The sequence below is a fragment of the Anomaloglossus baeobatrachus genome, chromosome 6 (genome assembly GCF_048569485.1).
Source record: "Anomaloglossus baeobatrachus isolate aAnoBae1 chromosome 6, aAnoBae1.hap1, whole genome shotgun sequence".
NCBI classification, from domain to species: Eukaryota; Metazoa; Chordata; class Amphibia; order Anura; family Aromobatidae; genus Anomaloglossus; species Anomaloglossus baeobatrachus.
Window position 1 is genome coordinate 44,246,966 of NC_134358.1, and position 19,810 is coordinate 44,266,775.

Sequence of the window (19,810 nt, forward strand, 5' to 3'; positions counted from 1 at the left end):
GTCCCCTCACACTAGGTCCCAGCCCGTTCACGCCGCACCCGTCAGGAAGCCTCTATCCCTCCAACAGCCCCTCCACCTTGAGTGGCAGTGGACCGTTCCAGTTTTTTATCAGAGCGCTTGCAGGGATCACTGTCCCTGCGCACCCTACTTTACAGGGCTGCTAGGTTCTCTACGCCCAAGTACGGCCGGGAGGCCCAGAGTTCTCCCTTCAAGGATCCTTGCTTGGGGTTTAGACCGTCATATTCACTTTTCGCTACTAGCGCAGCTGAGATACCGGAAGGAGTCCTACCAGACCCCGGCTCGGTCCATCATCCCTTAGGCACGGTTTTTTTCGAGCCCGTTCAGGGGTAGCTACTCCTCACGCAGGAATAGTTTTTTCCTTCCTGGCACAGAGTCCCGCGTACCCTTGCCACCCGCTCCCGTTTTGGCTATGCGAGCCCTCGGCAGTCTGTGGCGGTGATAGCGACGGTGCACGTACCAGATTCATCCCTTACTCTCCAGTGGACCACACTGAAGATCGGAGACAAAGAGGGTTCCGTCTTCGCGGGTGATCCGCCAATCTCCTCATAGCGGACCAGTCTTCGAAACCGTCCCTTGGGAAGCTTCCCTTCCCTCCTCTGGAGGATATTATCAACCGTCACCAGTCTCCCGTGCTAGGGTAGGCTGCCCCCACCATTCCTCGGCACGGTCCCGAGGGACAGCCCTAGAGCGTTGTCTCCCCTTCAATATTCCGGAAGCCAGAGCCATCCTGTTAGCACGGCTTCAATTTCTTCTCTGGGTCGGGGTTTGCCACAGCGGCGACGTGCATCATCCACCAGGTAGACGCAGAGAGTTCATGGCAAGGGAAGAGGCCAAGAAGATCTTGCCCGGGGACGGGTCCCTTAACTCGCTGACCTCGGCAGTACATCCCTAGCATGGACGTTTTAGACGGCCGATTTTTTTCGGTAGGAAAGACCTCCCTTAGGAAAAGGGCTCCTCAACAGGGGAGTCACCAGTCAGTTCCCGGGCGAGGGAAGACCTCCAGTCGTGGACCTATTGTTCTCCCGTTCCAGCTTTCAAGTCATTGGTACGTCGAGTGTACCACCTGCTCTGGACTAGGTGACGACGCCCTCGACCGGTCGGGTAGCCTTTTCAGGTTCTCCTGCATCTTCCCGCAGCTTCCCATGGTCTCGAGGGTTCTCAGGATGGACCAAGGCAACGATGCCTCTGGAGTGTCCCAGGCGAGCATAGTTCGCATAGCCTACTCAACTCCTCACGGAGGCCCCGGGGCTCCTTCCCGACCGCCAAGTTCTCCGTGTCGGGGCCCCTCTCTTCTACCAGGACTCAAAAGTCCCAAGTTCGACGGCCACACCAGTGGATCCCGGGCTCTGCCTCGGTCAGGTCTGTTGACAAGAGGATTACAGACAACATTGAGGGCCGGGAATCCAGTTTCCTCCAGGATTTATTTCCACTAGGAAAGAGCTTCCCGGTGGGTGAGGACCACATCTTCCCTCCTTCTTGCTGGCATTCTTCCAGTCAGATCCGAATCCGGCCCTCTCGCGCGTCCGTGTTTCGGCCAGGTGTCGGCCCGTTTCGCTTCGGTGTGTTCAGAGTCTTTTCACTTCCCGTCCTCCAATCAGGGCCTTCGCTCAGAGAAGCGTCCATCTGGCTCGGCTGTTTCATCGTTCGCTAAAAACGTGGGTCCTTATTCCAGTGAGGGGTTCGTTCAAGCTAACTCTTTTTTCCCGGCTCCACCTGTTTTTGTTAGGTGGGCTCCTCGTGGACATCTTGTTGTTACAGACAGCATCGGGGCGGACAGCCCTCTTGTCGCTCTTTCCCCCCTTTTTTTTTTTGTTTTCCAGCTCCTCCAGCAGGACAAGGGGAGGCTCCGGCCAGAACTCTTCGTTCCTGTCCAGGGCAGCTCGCTGATTCCTTCCAGAAGATGTGTTTAGTTTTCGGTTTTCGGTTCTAGTCTCCTCTCTCAGCCGGAAAGGGGCCTAGTTCGTTCCAGAACTGGTACGAGCCCTCAGTCTTACATGTCTGCAGGACACCCCTTTCGGTTACACCGACACCCAGTCCACCACGCACCCGTTCCCAAGGGGCGCATGCCGGCGCCAGAGGCCAGAATTGTCACATGGATCCATTACTCCATAGGTGAAGACTTTCGCTTGAAGGGCGGACTTCCGCCACGGGCTACCGAGCAAGGGGTACCCTTTGGACGATTGGACTCCAGATGTCGACCGTCCAGGTTCCCTGGGCCGCCACCCGATCTAGTCGGCATACCTTTACTAGTTTCTACCAGGGTCACACCCAAGCTTCGACAGCGGCCAGTCTTGGAGTAAGGTCTGCGGGTGGCAGTGGCACACCTGTCACAACGTAGGTGCTTGTACGTCTGGCGCGAGCCCGACAGGGGGAAGCGGTTGCCTTCCTGTCTCCGGTGATGGTTTCTCTTCCCACCCAGGGACTGCTTTTGGACGTCCCATGGTCCTGTGTCCCCCAATGAAACGATAGAGAAAGAAGGATTTTTGTGTACTCACCGTAAAATCTTTCTCTGAGTCTTCATTGGGGGACACAGCACCCACCCTGCTTGTGTTATTGGTTATATATATTACCTGTCTGTTGCATCAGTGGCCATTTCCCCAGGCCACTAGTCACACGATTACTGGTCATAGTTTTTAACTTGTTTTATCCAGGATTGTTTGATTCTCCTCCTACTGCTTGTGCACTAAACTGATTGAGCCCGCCTCCGGCTCAGGGGTTATACTGCTGGGGAGGAGCTAACTTTTTCTGTTTACTTAGTGTCAGCCTCCTAGTGACAGCAGCATAACCCATGGTCCTGTGTCCCCCAATGAAGACTCAGAGAAAGAGATTTTACGGTGAGTACACAAAAATCCTTCTTTTGTCCAGGACTTTGATGAATATGCATCAGCCCTCCTCACAGGGTGCCTCTAATACTCTTGACAGAGGATTCCTATCCTCTTACCTCCGTCCATCAGAGCTCACAGAGGATTCCTCATCAGGTCCCAGACCCCGTCCTTCTAAGAGAAGGCGCAGGGTTTCCTCCCCCTCCTCATCCCACGGCTTTGTCTCAAGAGCTGACTCGCAAGATGAGGAGGATGCCCTCACGGGGGGCTCGGAGGCTATGTACCCCATCGATCTCTCCGAGGGTGACTCAGATTTTAGTGACTTGATTGCTTCTATTAATTCTGTACTGGATCTAAATCCGCCAGTCTCAGAGGAGCAACCCTCTCTGGCAGAAAAGCATCAGTTTACCTCGCCTAAGAGAGTGAAGAGTGTGTTCTTTAACCACTCCAGTTTTCAGGCCACTGTGACTAAGCCCAGGGCCTGTCCTGACAAACGCTTTCCAAAGCGTGGTTCTGATGACCGTTTTCCCTTTCCACCTGAGGTGGTCAAGGAGTGGTCGCACTCCCCAAAGGTAGACCCCCCCCGGTGTCTAGGCTCTCAGCCCGGACCGTTGTATCAGTGGCTGACGGCACCTCACTTAAGGATTCCACTGACCGTCAGATTGACCTTCTGGCCAAATCTGTGTATGAAGCTGCGGGGGCCGCGTTTTCCCCGACCTTTGCAGCAGTGTGGGCTCTCAAAGCCATCTCTGCTTCTCTGGAGGAGATGCATTCCCTCTCCAAGGAATCTATGCCTAAGATGATTGCCTTAACTTCTCAGGCTTCAGCTTTTTCATCTTATGCCATGTCTGCCATGCTAGAGGCTTCTCACCGCACTGCGGTGGCTTCAGCTAATTCCCTTGTTATCCGCAGGATCTTGTGGCTTCGAGAGTGGAAGGCAGATGCTTCTTCCAAGAAGTTTCTTGCTGGGCTCCCTTTTGCTGGTTCCCGGCTGTTCGGTGAACAGCTGGATGAAATTATTATGGAAGCTACTGGCGGGAAGAGTACTTCCATGCCACAAACCAAGACCAGGAAACCCGCCCAGGGTAGGAATCAATCGAGGTTTCGTTCCTTTCGTTCCTCCAACTGGTCGTCCTCTAAGCCCTCCGCCTCGTCCGCTAACTCAGCTAAGGATCAGAAATCCAACTGGCGCCCAAAAGCGAGTCCGCAGAAGACCGCAGGAGGTTCTGCCACTAAGGCAGCCTCCTCTTGACTCTCTGCCCGCTCCAGCCACGTCCTTAGTCGGTGGCAGGCTCTCCCACTTTGGCGACGCTTGGTTAAAACAAGTCTCCGATCAGTGGGTGAGAGATATCATATCTCACGGCTACAGGATAGAATTCTCTTCCAGCCCGCCAAACAGATTTTTTTCTCTCAACTCCCCCCTGCTCCAGGGCCGCCGCCTTCTCACAGGCCGTGGCATCCTTGCAGGCAAACGGAGTGATTGTACCAGTTCCCACTCGGGAACGGTTCAGAGGTTTTTACTCAAACCTCTTCCTAGTTCCCAAAAAGGACGGTACCTTCCGGCCCATCCTGGATCTCAAGCTTCTCAACAAGCATGTCCGGGTGCGGCATTTTCGCATGGAGTCTCTGCGATCAGTCATTGCCTCAATGACCCGAGGGGATTTCCTGGCATCCATCGACATCAGAGATGCCATGTGCCAATCGCAGTTTCACACCAGCGTTGGTTGCGTTTTGCCATAGGAGAGGATCATTTCGAATTCGTGGCTCTCCCCTTCGGGTTAGCCACGGCCCCTCCGGTATTCACCAAGGTCATGGCGGCAGTGATTGCGGTCCTGCACCTCCAGGGGTTGGCAGTGCTTCCTTACCTGGACGACCTTCTGGTCAAGGCTCCATCCAGCGCAGACTGTCAGCGGAGTGTCTCGCTCACTCTCGCCACTCTAGCCCAATTCGGGTGGCTTGTCAATCTTCCCAAATCCACTGTGACCCCGACCCAGAGTCTCACGTACCTAGGGATCCAGTTCGAGACTTTGCCGGCACTTGTGAAGTTGCCCTTAATCAAACAGCAGTCTCTCCAGCTAGCGGTGCGCTCTCTGCTGTGGCCCCGCCGTTATACCCTCAGGCGCCTGATGCAGGTGCTGGGTCAAATGGTGGCGTCCATGGAGGCTGTTCCCTTTGCCCAGTTCCATCTGCGCCCTCTGCAGCTGGACATTCTCCGCTGTTGGGACAAGCGGCCTTTCTCCTTACAGAGGTTAGTGGCTCTGTCGCCACGGACTAGGAGCTCTCTTCAGTGGTGGCTTCGGCCTCTCTCCCTGTCCCAAGGGCGCTCCTTCCTGGCCCCGTCCTGGGTGATTCTCACCACGGATGCCAGTCTATCCGGCTGGGGAGCGGTATATCTCCACCACAGAGCGCAGGGCACTTGGACTCCGTCCGAGTCAGCCCTTTCAATCAATGTGCTGGAAATCAGAGCCGTGTTTCTAGCTCTCCTAGCTTTTCACCACCTGTTGGCGGGCAGGCACATTCGAGTCCAGTCAGACAACGCAACGGCGGTTGCCTACATCAATCACCAAGGCGGGACACGCAGCCGCCTGGCAATGTTGGAGGTCCAACGCATCCTTCAATGGGCGGAGGACTCCAAGTCCACCATATCCGCAGTCCACATCCCAGGCGTCGAAAACTGGGAGGCAGATTATCTCAGCCGTCAATGCGTGGACGGTGGCAAGTGGTCCCTGCACCCGGCAGTGTTTCAGTCAATCTGCCGCAAATGGGGCACTCCGGACGTGGACCTAATGGCATCCCGTCACAACAACAACAACAACAACAAGGTTCCGGTTTACGTGGCTCGCTCCCACGATCCTCAGGCCTTCGCCGCGGACGCTCTGGTTCAAGACTGGTCCCAGTTTCGTCTGTCCTACGTGTTTCCCCCTCTAGCTCTCTTGCCCAGAGTCCTGCGCAAGATCAGAATGGAGGGCCGTCGAGTCATCCTCATTGCACCGGACTGACCCAGGCGAGCTTGGTATCCGGACCTGCTCCAACTGTCCGTAGAGATGCCGTGGATAAAATTTTATCGGTCAAATTGTAGCGCAAAAAGGACACTTGCTGGTATTATTTGTTGTGCTTTATTGAGTATAAGCTCCTATTGATACAACGCGTTTCAGCAGAAATGCTTTCATCAGGTATGATAGAATTTTATCCATGTACCCTCTCCCTGCTGGGAATCGGTAGTAGCTGCAAAGGACCTGCTAAACCATTTAGAATCCAGCTGGGCAGCTGGAGGATCGTGGAGGAAAACCTGACATCCTAGGTGTCGGTGGAGTTCAGGAGCCGACAACGATACCCCAAGCCTGAATTCAATAAGCCTGTAAACTGGAACCAGATCGGAGAGTAATTCTAGACTGATAAGCTTTCACTGGAGTTGTGCGGGGGCGCACAACCTGCAAAGGTGAGCAGTTCTTAATATTCAAATACCAACAGTATTCACGGATGCTACTCAGTGCGCTTGTCTCCTTATATATTTAAGCGTATAGATGCCGTGGCATCTTCCGGACCGTCCAGACCTACTCTCGCAAGGTTCGTTTTTCCGCCCGAATTCTGCGGCCCTCAAATTGACGGCGTGGCTCTTGAGTCCTGGATTTTGACGACTTCTGGTATTCCTCCTGAGGTCATCTCCACTATGACTCGGGCCCGTAAGTCTTCCTCCGCCAAGATCTATCACAGGACTTGGAAAATTTTCCTGTCCTGGTGTCACTCTTCCGGCCATCCTCCTTGGCCATTCTCTTTGCCGACCCTTCTGTCTTTTCTACAGTCCGGTCTGCAGCTAGGACTGTCCCTCAACTCTCTCAAGGGACAAGTCTCAGCTCTGTCAGTACTGTTCCAGAGGCGTCTCGCCTGGCTGGCTCAGGTCCGCACCTTCATGCAAGGCGCGTCTCACATCATTCCACCTTATCGGCGGCCCTTGGACCCCTGGGACCTTAACTTGGTCCTCACGGTATTGCAGAAACCCCCTTTTGAGCCTCTTAGGGAGGTTTCTTTGTATCGTCTTTCTCAGAAAGTGGCCTTTCTAGTTGCCATAACTTCTCTCAGGAGAGTCTCTGATTTGGCTGCGCTCTCTTCGGAGTCACCTTTTTTGGTTTTTCACCAGGACAAGGTGGTTCTCCGTCCGACTCCGGACTTTCTTCCTAAGGTGGTCTCTCCCTTCCACCTTAACCAGGACATTTCCTTACCTTCCTTCTGTCTGGCCCCTGTTCATCGCTTTGAAAAAGCGCTGCATACTTTAGATCTGGTGCGTGCTCTCCGGATTTATGTGTCTCGTGCCGCTGTGCTTAGGCGGTGCACCTCTTTTTGTGCTAACCACAGGGCAGCGCAAGGGTCTCCCTGCTTCTAAGCCGACCTTGGCCCGTTGGATTAGATCGACCATTTCGGACGCCTAACAGAGTACTCAGGTGCCTCCCCCGCCGGGGATCAAAGCACACTCGACCAGAGCTGTCGGTGCCTCTTGGGCTTTCAGGCTACGGCTCAACAAGTCTGTCAGGCTGCCACTTGGACTAGCCTGCATACCTTCTCGAAGCACTACCAAGTGCATGCTCATGCTTCGGCAGATGCGAGCTTGGGCAGACGCATCCTTCCTGTCGCCCACTTCATAGTATCATAGTATCATAGTTTTTAAGGTTGAAGGGAGACTCTAAGTCCATCTAGTTCAACCCGTAGCTTAACATGTTGATCCAGAGGAAGGCAAAAAACCCCAATGTGGCAAACAAGTTCCAATGGGGAAAAAATTTCCTTCCTGACTCCACATCCGGCAATCAGACTAGTTCCCTGGATCAATACCCTGTCATAAAATCTAATATACATAACTGGTTATATTAAATTTTTCAAGAAAGGCATCCAGGCTCTGCTTAAATGTTAGTAGTGAATCACTCATTACAACATCATGCGGCAGAGAGTTCCATAGTCTCACTGCTCGTACAGTAAAGAATCCTCGTCTGTGATTATGATTAAACCTTCTTTCCTCAAGACGTAGCGGATGCCCCCGTGTTCCAGTCGCAGGCCTAGGTGTAAATAGATCTTTGGAAAGGTCTCTGTACTGTCCCCTCATATATTTATACATTGTGATTAGATCTCCCCTAAGCCTTCGTTTTTCCAGACTAAATAACCCCAAGTTTAATAACCTGTCTTCGTATTGCAGCCCCCCCATTCCTCTAATAATCTTGGTCGCTCTTCTTTGCACCCTCTCCAGTTCAGCTATGTCCTTCTTATATATCGGTGACCAGAATTGTACACAGTATTCTAAGTGCGGTCGCACTTGTGACTTGTACAGAGGTAGAACTATATTTTTTTCATGAACACTTATACCTCTTTTAATACATCCCATTATTGTATTAGCCCTGGCAGCAGCTGCCTGACACTGTCCACTAAAGTGAAGTTTACCATCCACCCATACACCCAAGTTTTTTTCTGTGTCTGTTTTACCCAGTGTTCTACAATTAAGTACATAATCATAAATGTTATTTCCTCTACCCAAGTGCATGACCTTACATTTATCTACATTAAACTTCAATTGCCACTTCTCAGCCCAATCCTCCAATTTACATAAATCTCCCTGTAATATAAAATTATCCTCCTCTGTATTGATTACCCTGCAGAGTTTAGTATCATCTGCAAATATTGAAATTCTACTCCGCATGCCCCCAACAAGGTCATTTATAAATATGTTGAAAAGAAGCGGGCCCAATACTGACCCCTGTGGTACCCCACTATGAACTGAGACCCAGTCCGAGTACGTACCATTAATAACCACCCTTTGTTTCCTATCACTGAGCCAGTTTTTAACCCAGTTACACATATTTTCCCCTATCCCCATTATTCTCATTTTATGTACCAACCTTTTGTGTGGCACCGTATCAAAAGCTTGTGAAGTTAGGTTTTGCCTACTTCTCAGTTTTCTGTTTATTCCCACCCAGGGACTGCTTTGGAACGTCCCATGGTCTGGGTCTCCCAAAGGAACGATAAAGAAAAAGAGAATTTTGTTTACTTACCGTAAATTCTTTTTCTTATAGTTCCGTATTGGGAGACCCAGCTCCCTCCCTGTTGCCCGTTGGCAATTTTCTTGTTCCGTATGTTTATCACCGGCTGTTGTCAAGACAGAGTCTCCGGTTGTTCCGGCTCTTGCTCTGTTCTACTTATGGGTGGCTATTCTCCTTCAGCTTTTGCACTAAACTGGCTGGGACTGGCTCACCAGGGGGTGTATAAGCTCAGAGGGAGGAGCTACACTTTTTTAAGTGTAGTACTTTGTGTGTCCTCCGGAGGCAGAAGCTAAACACCCATGGTCTGGGTCTCCCAATACGGAACTATAAGAAAAAGAATTTACGGTAAGTAACAAAATTCTCTTTTTTATGGATATCTTTCTTCTTGCCTCTCTAAAGGCCAGATTTGTGCAGTGCACGACTGATTGTTGTCCTATGGACAGACTCTCCCACCTCAGCTGTAGATCTCTGCAGTTCATCCAGAGTGATCATGGGCCTTTTGGCTGCATCTCTGATCAGTCTTCTCCTTGTTTGAGATGAAAGTTTGGATGGACGGCCGGGTCTTGGTAGATTTGCAGTGGTATGATACTCCTTCCATTTCAATATGATCGCTTGCACAGTGCTTCTTGGGATGTTTAAAGTTGTGGAAATCTTTTTGTAACCAAATCCGGCTTTAAACTTCTCCACAACAGTATCACGGACCTGCCTGTTGTGTTCCTTGGTCTTCATGATGCTCTCTGTAAGACTATCACAGAGCAGGTGCATTTATACGGACACTTGATTACACACAGGGGCTTATATTTATTATCATCAGTCATTTAGGACAACATTGGATCATTCACAGATCCTCAATGAACTTCTGGAGTGAGTTTGCTGCACTGAAGGTAAAGGGGATGAATAATATTGCATGCCACAATTTTCAGTTATTTATTTAAAAAAAATAAGTTTAAAATAATCAAAAAATGTTGTTCGACTTCACAATTGTGTCCCACTTGTTGTTGATTCTTCACCATAACATTACATTTTTTTTATCTTTATGTTTGAAGCCTGAAATGTGGGAAAAGGTTGACAAATTCAAGGGGGCCGAATACTTTCGCAAGGCACTGTATGTGCAACAAATCTGCTGCCTGTAAATGGCACCTAAATATCTTGGTCGGATCTTTTTCCTCCAGAATGAGTCGTCGTGTGGGCTGAGCAAGCAGCGGCTCCGGGCTATACTGAAGGGTTTTGGCGAGTATCCTGCAAAATACAGGTATAAAAAAATAGCATTAGGGCCATATTATCATTCTTACATTCATTATTTATGTTTATGAATGAATGTCTTTGTCTCACCATTTATTTTATTTTATTTTTTTATCTTTTTTATTTTAATCACCAATATTGGCAGGTCTGTGCATACTTGCTGTGACCTGACACTTCTTAAAGGGGTCATCCATGACTAGGACAACCCCTTCTGATTGCACATGTTTCCCCCAGGTAAAATAATGAAGCATATACTCCCCCTCCCATACCGTTGCCATTCCAGCAGGGCTGCGGCTCACGTGGGGTTGTGACGTGACGATAGCCCCTCGTCCAATCGGCGCTGGTTTCCTTCTCTCCGCCTTTTTGCTTTTTGACCAAATGAGCAATAAACAGGAAGTGAGCTGAGCCGCAGCACTCCCTTCCTGTTGATTAACTCGAAGGCGGGCATAAGGAAGCCAGGGGTGATTGGATGAGTAGCTCACGTGACGTCACAACCCCACAAGAACCGCAGGAACAGCGCCAGTATGGGAGGTCAGTATAGGCATTATTATTTTAACTGGGAGAGGTGTGGAATCAGAAGGGTATATCCCAGTAGTAAACAACCCCTTTAATTATATAATGGAAGTTTGGGTGGAGAATGTGTGAAATTAGGGCAATATCTTTGTCTTCATTAAGCAGCGAATAGCAAACCCTAGAGAGGAACAAAATTTTCTTCATCGTTCCTTATGGGAGACCCAGACCATGGGTGTATAGCTTCTGCCTCCGGAGGACACACAAAGTACTACACTAAAAAGTGTAGCTCCTCCCTCAGAGCATATACACCCCCTGGATAACCAATTATAGCCAGTTCAATGCTTTGTGTTCAGGAGGCACACATGCATTCTCATCTGATTTTGATTTTTTGGAAAGAGTTTGAAGAAAAGCGGGTCCAATCTGGACTCCCGGCATGTCCCTTCTCACCCCACTGTGTCGGCGGTGTTGTTAAGGTTGATTTCAGGGCTGGAGCCCTTCATGCCGCGCTCCTTCACCATCCCCTCGGGCTCTGGCTTGAAGTGGGAGCCAGCACGGTTCTTCCTGCCTTGCAGGAGACCGGTCTCCATCCGCAGCCCCTTTTGGATCCTGCCGGACGGAGCACTCATCCCTCAGGGACCTGGCCCTGCGTCTCACAAGCTAAGTATATGAGACGTGGTTATTGAGGGGTCCCTTGTACTTTATTGTTGGGGAGAGTGTGCTGTGTAACTATGCTGACATTTCCGGCCGGTTCTCTGGTTTTCACTGGAGAACCGCGCCGATGGTGCCTGCTAGCCGGCCGCATTGTTAAATTTAGGCCCCGGCTTCGCCTGAGGCCTACTTTCGTTTTCACTGCCCCTGCATGCCAATCATGCAGAGGGACAGTGCGGCTCCGCCCAGCGGCTGTTCAGCACAGGGAAGAGACACTCCTCTCTGAGGAAAGATTCCCTCCCCTGTATACCTCCTTTGCCCTCCAGTTCCCGCTCTTAGAGTTGGCCCCGCCCCCTCTCCTTGCTCCGGCGCCATTTTATCAGCGTTCTCACATTGATCGAAGCTGCCTGCAGCATCTCTCTGGGGGTCCGGCCTGTGGGATCTGGAGAGCACACAAAACGGTCTGGTAAGCCACAACCTCCGGTTGTGGACCTGCTTATATACTCTCTGGGGGCCATTCTAGCTCAGAACCCCCACTTCAGCAGCATGTCTCACACAAGGAGCAAGGCTGCAAGGCTGTACTCAATATGCACTGCATGTAAGCTCGTACTGCCTGAACCGAGCACATATCCACATTGTGATGCCTGCTCTAACATGGTGGTGCCTCAGCCTGAGGTCTCATCCCCAGTGGTCCCTCCGGCTGCTCCGGCTCCGGTGGCTGAACCCCCGGCTTGGATAGAATCCTTCTCTAAGTCTATCTCCCAGTCCTTTGCTGACTCCATGGGACAGCTGTCCCGGACTCTGCTGAGCATGCATCAGCCCCCTTCATAGGGTGCCCCTGCTGCTACGTCTCGCTCAGCAGAGCTCGCAGAGGATTCTTCATCTGGTCCCAGACCCCGTCCTCCTAAAAGGACTTCCTCGACTTTCACGAGCTGAATCACAGGACGAGGAGGATGCTTTTACTGTGGGCTCGGACGCTACCTCCATGTGCCCCATTGATCTCACCAAGGGTGATGCAGATGTTAGTGATTTGATTGCGTCCATTAATTCTGTACTGGACCTCAATCCACCAGTATCGGAGGAACAACCCTCTCTGGTAGAAAAATACCAGTTTACCTCACCTAAGAGAGCAAGGTGTGTGTTCTTTAACCACTCCAGTTTTCAGGCCGCTGTGACCAAGCCCAGGGCCTGTCCTTACAAACGCTTCCCAAAGCGTAGTTCTGATGACCGTTTTCCCTTTCCACCAGAGGTGGTCAAGGAGTGGGCTCATTCACCAAAGGTAGACCCTCCGGTGTCTAGAATCTCAGCCTGGACAGTTGTATCTGTGGCTGATGGCACCTCACTTAAGAATTCCACTGACCGCTAGGTTGACCTTCTGGCCAAATCTGTATATGAAGCGGCAGGGGCCTCGTTCTCCCCATCTTTTGCAGCAGTGTGGGCTCTTAAAGCCGTCTCTGCTTCTCTGGAGGAGATGCATTCCCTCACCAGGGACTCTGTGCCCGAAATGGTTGCCTTAACTTCCCAGGCTTCAGCCTTTTCATCCTATGCCATGTCTGCCATTCTGGAGGCTTCTCACCGCACGGCGGTGGCTTCGGCTAATTCCCTCGCTATCCGCAGGATCTTGTGGCTTCGAGAGTGGAAAGCAGACGCTTCTTCCAAGAAGTACCTTGCTGGGCTCCCATTTGCTGGGCCCCAGCTGTTCGGCGAACAACTGGATGAAATTATTAAGGAGGCTACTGGCGGGAAGAGTACTTCCTTGCCACAAACTAAAACCAGGAAACCTGTCCACGGCAGGAACCAGTCGAGGTTTCGTTCCTTTCGTTCCTCTAACTGGTCATCCTCTAAGCCCTCAGCTTCGTCCACTAACTCAGCCAAGGACCGAAAACCCAGCTGGCGCACGAGGCCGCGTCCTCAGAAGGCCGCAGGAGCCGCTGCCACTAAGGTAGCCTCCTCTTGACTATCTGGCCGCGCCAGCAACGTCCTTGGTCGGTGGCAGGCTCTCCCTCTTTGGCGACGTGTGGTTTCAACACGTCTCCGATCAGTGGGTGCGGGATATCATCTCCCACGGCTACAGGATAGAATTCTCTTCCAGCCCGCCAAACAGATTTTTTTCTGTCCTTTCCCCCCTGCTCCAAGGCCGCCGCCTTCTCTCAGGCCGTGGCATCCTTGCAGGCCAACGGAGTAATTGTACCGGTTCCCGCCCGGGAACGGTTCAGAGGTTTCTACTCCAATCTCTTCCTAGTCCCCAAGAAGGACGGTTCCTTCCGGCCCATCCTGGATCTCAAGCTTCTCAACAAGCATGTTCAGGTGCGGCACTTTCGCATGGAATCTCTGCGATCAGTCATTGCCTCAATGACCCAAGGAGATTTTCTAGCATCCATCGACATCAGAGATGCTTATTTGCATGTGCCAATTGCAGTTTCACACCAGCGTTGGCTACGTTTTGCAATCGGAGAGGAACATTTCCAATTCGTGGCTCTCCCCTTCGGGTTAGCCACGGCCCCTCGGGTATTCACCAAAGTCATGGCAGCAGTGGTTGCGGTTCTGCACCTCCAGGGGTTGGCAGTGATTCCTTACCTGGACGACCTTCTGGTCAAGGCTTCATCCAGTGCAGACTGTCAGCGGAGTGTCTCGCTCACTCTCGCCACTCTAGTCCAGTTCGGGTGGCTTGTCAATCAACCCAAGTCCACTCTGACTCCGACCCAGAGTCTTACGTACCTGGGGATGCAGTTCGAGACTTTGCCGGCACTTGTAAAGCTGTCCTTAGTCAAACAGCAGTCCCTCCATCTGGCGGTGCGCTCTTTGCTGAGGTCTCGCCGTCACTCCATCAGGCACCTAATGCAGGTGCTGGGTCAGATGGTGGCTTTAATGGAAGCGGTTCCCTTTGCCCAGTTCCATCTGCGTCCTCTGCAGCTGGACATTCTCCGCTGTTGGGACAAGCGGACTTACTCCTTGCACAGGTTGGTAGCTCTGTCGCCACAGACCAGGGGCTCCCTTCAGTGGTGGCTTCGGCCCCGCTCTCTCTGTCTCAGGGACGCTCCTTCCTGGCCCCGTCCTGGGTGATCCTCACCACGGACGCCAGTCTAACCGGCTGGGGAGCAGTATATCTCCACCACAGAGCGCAGGGTACTTGGACTCCGTCCGAATCAGCCCTCTCAATCAATGTGCTGGAAATCAGAGCTGTGCTTCTAGCTGTCTTAGCCTTTCACCATCTGTTGGCGGGCAAGCACATTCGAGTCCAGTCAGACAACGCGACTGCGGTTGCCCACATCAATCACCAGGGCGGGACACGCAGCCGCCTGGCAATGTTGGAGGTTCAACGCATCCTTCAGTGGACGGAGGACTCCAAGTCCTCCATATCCGCAGTCCACATCCCAGGCGTGGAAAACTGGGAGGCAGATTATCTCAGCCGCCAAACCGTGGACGGCGGCGAGTGGGCTCTGCATCCGGCAGTGTTTCGGACAATCTGCCACAAGTGGGGCACTCCGGAAGTGGATCTAATGGCATCCCGGCACAACAACAAGGTTCCGGTTTACGTGGCTCGCTCCCACGATCCCCAAGCCATTGCAGCGGACGCACTGGTTCAGGATTGGTCCCAGTTTCGTCTGTCCTACGTGTTTCCCCCTCTAGCTCTCTTGCCCAGAGTCCTGCGCAAGATCAGAATGGAGGGCCGTCGGGTCATCCTCATTGCTCCAGACTGGCCCAGGCGAGCTTGGTACCCAGACCTGCTCCATCTGTCCGTAGAGGTGCCGTGGCATCTTCCGGACCGTCCAGACCTTCTCACAAGGTCCGTTTTTCCGCCAGAATTCTGCGGCTCTCAGATTGACGGCGTGGCTCTTGAGTCCTGGATCTTGACGACTTCTGGTATCCCTCCTGAAGTCATTTCCACTATGACTCGGGCCCGTAAATCTTCCTCGGCCAAAATCTATCACAGGACTTGGAATATTTTCCTGTCCTGGTGTCGCTCTTCCGGCCATGCTCCTTTGGCCTTTTTCCTTGCCGACCCTCCTGTCCTTCCTACAGTCCGGTCTGCAGCTAGGACTATCCCTCAATTCCCTCAAGGGACAGGTCTCGGCTCTGTCAGTATTGTTCCAGCGGCGTATCGCCCGGCTGGCGCAGGTGCGCACCTTCATGCAGGGCGCATCTCATATCATTCCGCCTTACCGGCGGCCTTTGGATCCCTGGGACCTTAATCTGGTCCTCACGGCCTTGCAGAAACCCCCTTTTGAGCCACTTAGGGAGGTTTTTGTCCCGTCTTTCACAGAAAGTGGTCTTTCTAGTGGCCATAACTTCCCTCAGGAGAGTCTCTGATTTGGCTGCTCTCTCTTCAGAGTCACCTTTTTTGGTTTTTCATCAAGACAAGGTGGTTCTCCGTCCGACTCCAGACTTTCTTCCTAAGGTGATATCTCCTTTCCACCTTAACCAGGATATTTCCCTGCCTTCCTTTAGTCCGGCTCCTGTTCATCGCTTTGAAAAAGCGTTGCATACTCTGGATCTGGTGCGGGCGCTCCGGATCTATGTGTCTCGCACCGCTGCTCTTAGGCGGTGCACCTCTCTTTTTGTGCTGACCTCAGGTCGGCGTAAGGGCCTCTCGGCTTCTAAGCCGACCCTAGCTCGTTGGATTAGGTCGGCCATTTCCGATGCCTACCAGAGTACTCAGGTGCCTCCCCCGCCGGGGATCAAGGCACACTCGACCAGAGCTGTCGGTGCCTCTTGGGCTTTCAGGCACCAGGCTACGGCTCAGCAGGTCTGTCAGGCTGCCACTTGGACTAGTCTGCATACCTTTTCAAAGCACTATCAAGTGCATGCTCATGCTTCGGCAGATGCGAGCTTGGGCAGACGCATCCTTCAGGCGGCTGTCGCCCATTTGTGAAGTTAGGTTTCGCCTACTTCTCTGTTTATTCCCACCCAGGGACTGCTTTGAGACGTCCCATGGTCTGGGTCTCCCATAAGGAACGATGAAGAAAAAGAGAATTTTGTTTACTTACCGTAAATTCTTTTTCTTATAGTTCCGTAATGGGAGACCCAGCACCCTCCCTGTTGCCTGTTTGCAGTTTTCTTGTTCCGCGTGTTTTCACCGGCTGTTGTTGTAGACAGAGTCTCCGGTTGTTCCGGTTTTTGCTCTATTTCTACTTGTGGGTGGCTGCCCTCCTTCAGCTTTTGCACTAAACTGGCTATAATTGGTTATCCAGGGGGTGTATATGCTCGGAGGGAGGAGCTACACTTTTTAGTGTAGTACTTTGTGTGTCCGCCGGAGGCAGAAGCTATACACCCATGGTCTGGGTCTCCCATTACGGAACTATAAGAAAAAGAATTTACGGTAAGTAAACAAAATTCTCTTTATAATCTTGTGATACCTTTGGAGGCATGTCAGGTCCCTTCCATGCCTGATGAAGGGACCTGAGATGTCTCGAAAGCTTGCTTTGTAACATCCCTTTATTTTAGTTAGCCATTAAAAGGTATCACAAGATTATAATTTTGTTCCTCTCACTGAGAACACAGGGACGTGCTAACATGTTATTCAATGCCCAGCGTCATCAGCGGTGACACGCGTACCTCTGTCCTTTGTCACCGCCTCAGTTTAGGGTTTAGGATCAGAAGTCCTGGCACTTCCGGTCATGCGCACTAGGCCTCTCTGAAGCCGGGATGTGTACAACTGGCTTCATAGTGCGCATGACCGGAAGTGCCGGGTCTTGTGATCATGCGCTCATGCGCACTTGCCCTAAACCTGCCATCTGAGGCGGTGACAATGCACACAGGTACGTGCGTCACCGCTTTTGACACTGGGCAATTGGCATTGAATAGCATGTTAGCTAGTCCCTGTGGGCATGCTGAGAGAGCAGACTAGTCGGGGGAAGTAACGCCCTTGCAACTTTTCCCCTCGCTCATTAGCATATCATAAAGGATCTTTAGAAATACTTTTTCTAAAGATCTCTTTATCTATGCTACTAGATACAGGGACGGTTTGGCAGGAATTAGCAATATGCACCCAGAACTGCTCGTGGTTCTCACTGCATATTACACCTGACAGGTTCCCTTTAAGGATATTCAATTTTCGGCTGCGTTCGGTTTGTGCGATCCCCTACCAGACTCTTCTGGGGCCGGCTTACCTCACCGAGAACAAAAGGATGGAATGCCATCTGAAATGCCGGATCATCATCTCCTTTGATATCACCCGTCTGGCGGACCCCATACAGAGCAGGCCCTTGACATTGGCAGGTTCGGCCTGTGTAAATCTGTTGTGTATGGGGCCCTTTAGTGATTAGTTGCATTCCCTTCATTCTAGTGATTGATGGGAATCTTAGTTTAAGTATAAATCTTTATTTCTTTTTCGTTCCTTTGGGAGACCCAGACCATGGGTGTTTAGCTTCTGCCTCCGGAGGACACACAAAGTACTACACTTAAAAGTGTAGCTCCTCCCTCTGAGCTTATACACCCCCTGGTAGCCAGTCCTAGCCAGTTTATTGCTTTGTGTCAGGAGGCATACATCCACACATGCATTCTCATCTGATTGTTTGACTTTTGGAAAGAGTTTGAAGAAAAGCGGGTCCATGTCTGGACTCCCGGCATGTCCCTTCTCACCCCACTGTGTCGGCGGTGTTGTTAAGGTTGATTTACAAGGCTGCAGCCTTACATGCCACGCTCCTTCACCATCCCTTGTGGGCTCTGGCTTGAAGTGGGAGCCAGCACGGTCTCCATGCCTGGCAGGAGGCCGGTCTCCATCCACAGCCCCTTGAGGATTCTGTTGGACCGGAGCACTCATCCCCAGGGACCTGGTCCTGCGTCTCAGCAGCTAAGTACCTGAGACGTTTATGTTGGGGTTCCCGGTTCTTTATTGTAAGGGGAGAGTATGCTGTATGTGATTGTTTTAACTTTTCCGGCGGGTTCTCTAGCTTTTGCCTGAGAACCGCGCCGATGGTGCCTGCTTGTCGGCCTCGCCGCTTAAATTTAGGCCCTGGCTTCGCCGGAGGCCTAGTTTCATTTTCCTGCCCTCGCATGTCACTCATGCAGAGGGACAGGTTCGGCTCCTCACGGCGGCCGTTCTACACAGGGGAGGGACACTCCCCACTGCTGGGGCGTCCCTCCTTCCTTGCAGGTCTCTATAGCCCTCCAGTTCCCGCTCTTTTATAGGAACGCCCTCTTCTCAGGCAGAGTTCACTCTGCTCTGGGACATCCTGCATTCTGCATCTCTGCTGAGGTGCTGCGACTGGGGGACCGGGCTTCGGGATCTGGAGGGCACACAACACCGCGCTCAGCGGTCTGGTAAGCCACAGCCGGTCTCCGGTTGTGGACCTCTGTATATTCTCCCTGGGGTTCATTCTCTGCAAAGCCCCCACTCCAGCAGCATGTCTCACACAAGGAGCAAGGCTCCAAAGCTTTATTCTGCATGCACTGCATGTAAGCTCCTGCTGCCTGAGCCGAGCATTTATCCACACTGTGATGGTTGCTCTAACTTGGCGGTGCCACAGCATGGAGTCTCACCCCCAGTGGTCTCTCAGGCTGCTGCTGCACCTGTGATTGAACCCCCGGCCTGGGTAGAGTCCTTTTCTAGGTCCATATCCCAGTCATTTGCTGAGTCCATGGGGCTTTTGTCCAGGACTTTGATGAATATGCATCAGCCCCCCTCACAGGGTGCCTCTAATACTCAGCCAAGGATCAGAAATCCAACTGGCGCCCAAAAGCGCGTCCGCAGAAGACCGCAGGAGGTTCTGCCACTAAGGCAGCTTCCTCATGACTCTCGGCCCGCTCCAGATTTTTTCTCTCAACTCCCCCCTGCTCCAAGGCCGCCGCCTTCTCGCAGGCCGTGGCGTCTTTGCAGGCAAACGGAGTGATTGTCCCAGTTCCCGCTCAGGAACGGTTCAGAGGTTTTTACTCAAATCTCTTCCTAGTTCCAAAAAAGGACGGTACCTTCCGGCCCATCCTGGATCTCAAGCTTCTCAACAAGCATGTCCGCGTGCGGCATTTTCGCATGGAGTCTCTGCGATCAGTCATTGCCTCTATGACCCAAGGGGAGTTCCTGGCGTCCATCGACAGCAGAGATGCCTATCTACATGTGCCAATCGCAGTGTCACATCAGCGTTGGTTACATTTTGCGATAGGAGAGGATCATTTCCAATTCGTGGCTCTCCCCTTCGGGTTAGCCACGGCCCCTCGGGTATTCACCAAGGTCATGGCGGCAGTGATTGCGGTCCTGCACCTCCAGGGGTTAGCAGTGCTTCCTTATCTGGACGACCTTCTGGTCAAGGGTACATCCAGCGCAGACTGTCAGCGAAGTGTTTCGCTCACTCTCGCCACCCTAGCCCAATTCGGGTGGATTGTCAATCTTCCCAAATCCACTCTGACTCCGACCCAGAGTCTCACGTACCTAGGGATGCAGTTCGAGACTTTGCCGGCACTTGTGAAGTTGCCCTTAGACAAACAGCTGTCACTCCGGTTGGCGGTGCGCTCTCTCCTGAGGCCCCGCCGTTATACCCTCAGGCGTCTGATGCAGGTGCTGGGTCAAATGGTGGCCTCCATGGAGGCGGTTCCCTTTGCCCAGTTCCA

General features: G+C 52.2%; 1 protein-coding gene across 1 annotated transcript in view; it reads left to right on the forward strand.

Annotated features, from left to right (window-relative positions):
- TBC1D31 (TBC1 domain family member 31) overlaps positions 1-19,810 on the forward strand; it is a 217,251-nt gene that overhangs the window by 94,050 nt on the left and 103,391 nt on the right. The window contains exon 10 of the mRNA XM_075316197.1: positions 10,036-10,115. Coding sequence (XP_075172312.1) covers positions 10,036-10,115 — 80 coding nt within the window. The remainder of the gene's footprint in view (positions 1-10,035; positions 10,116-19,810) is intronic.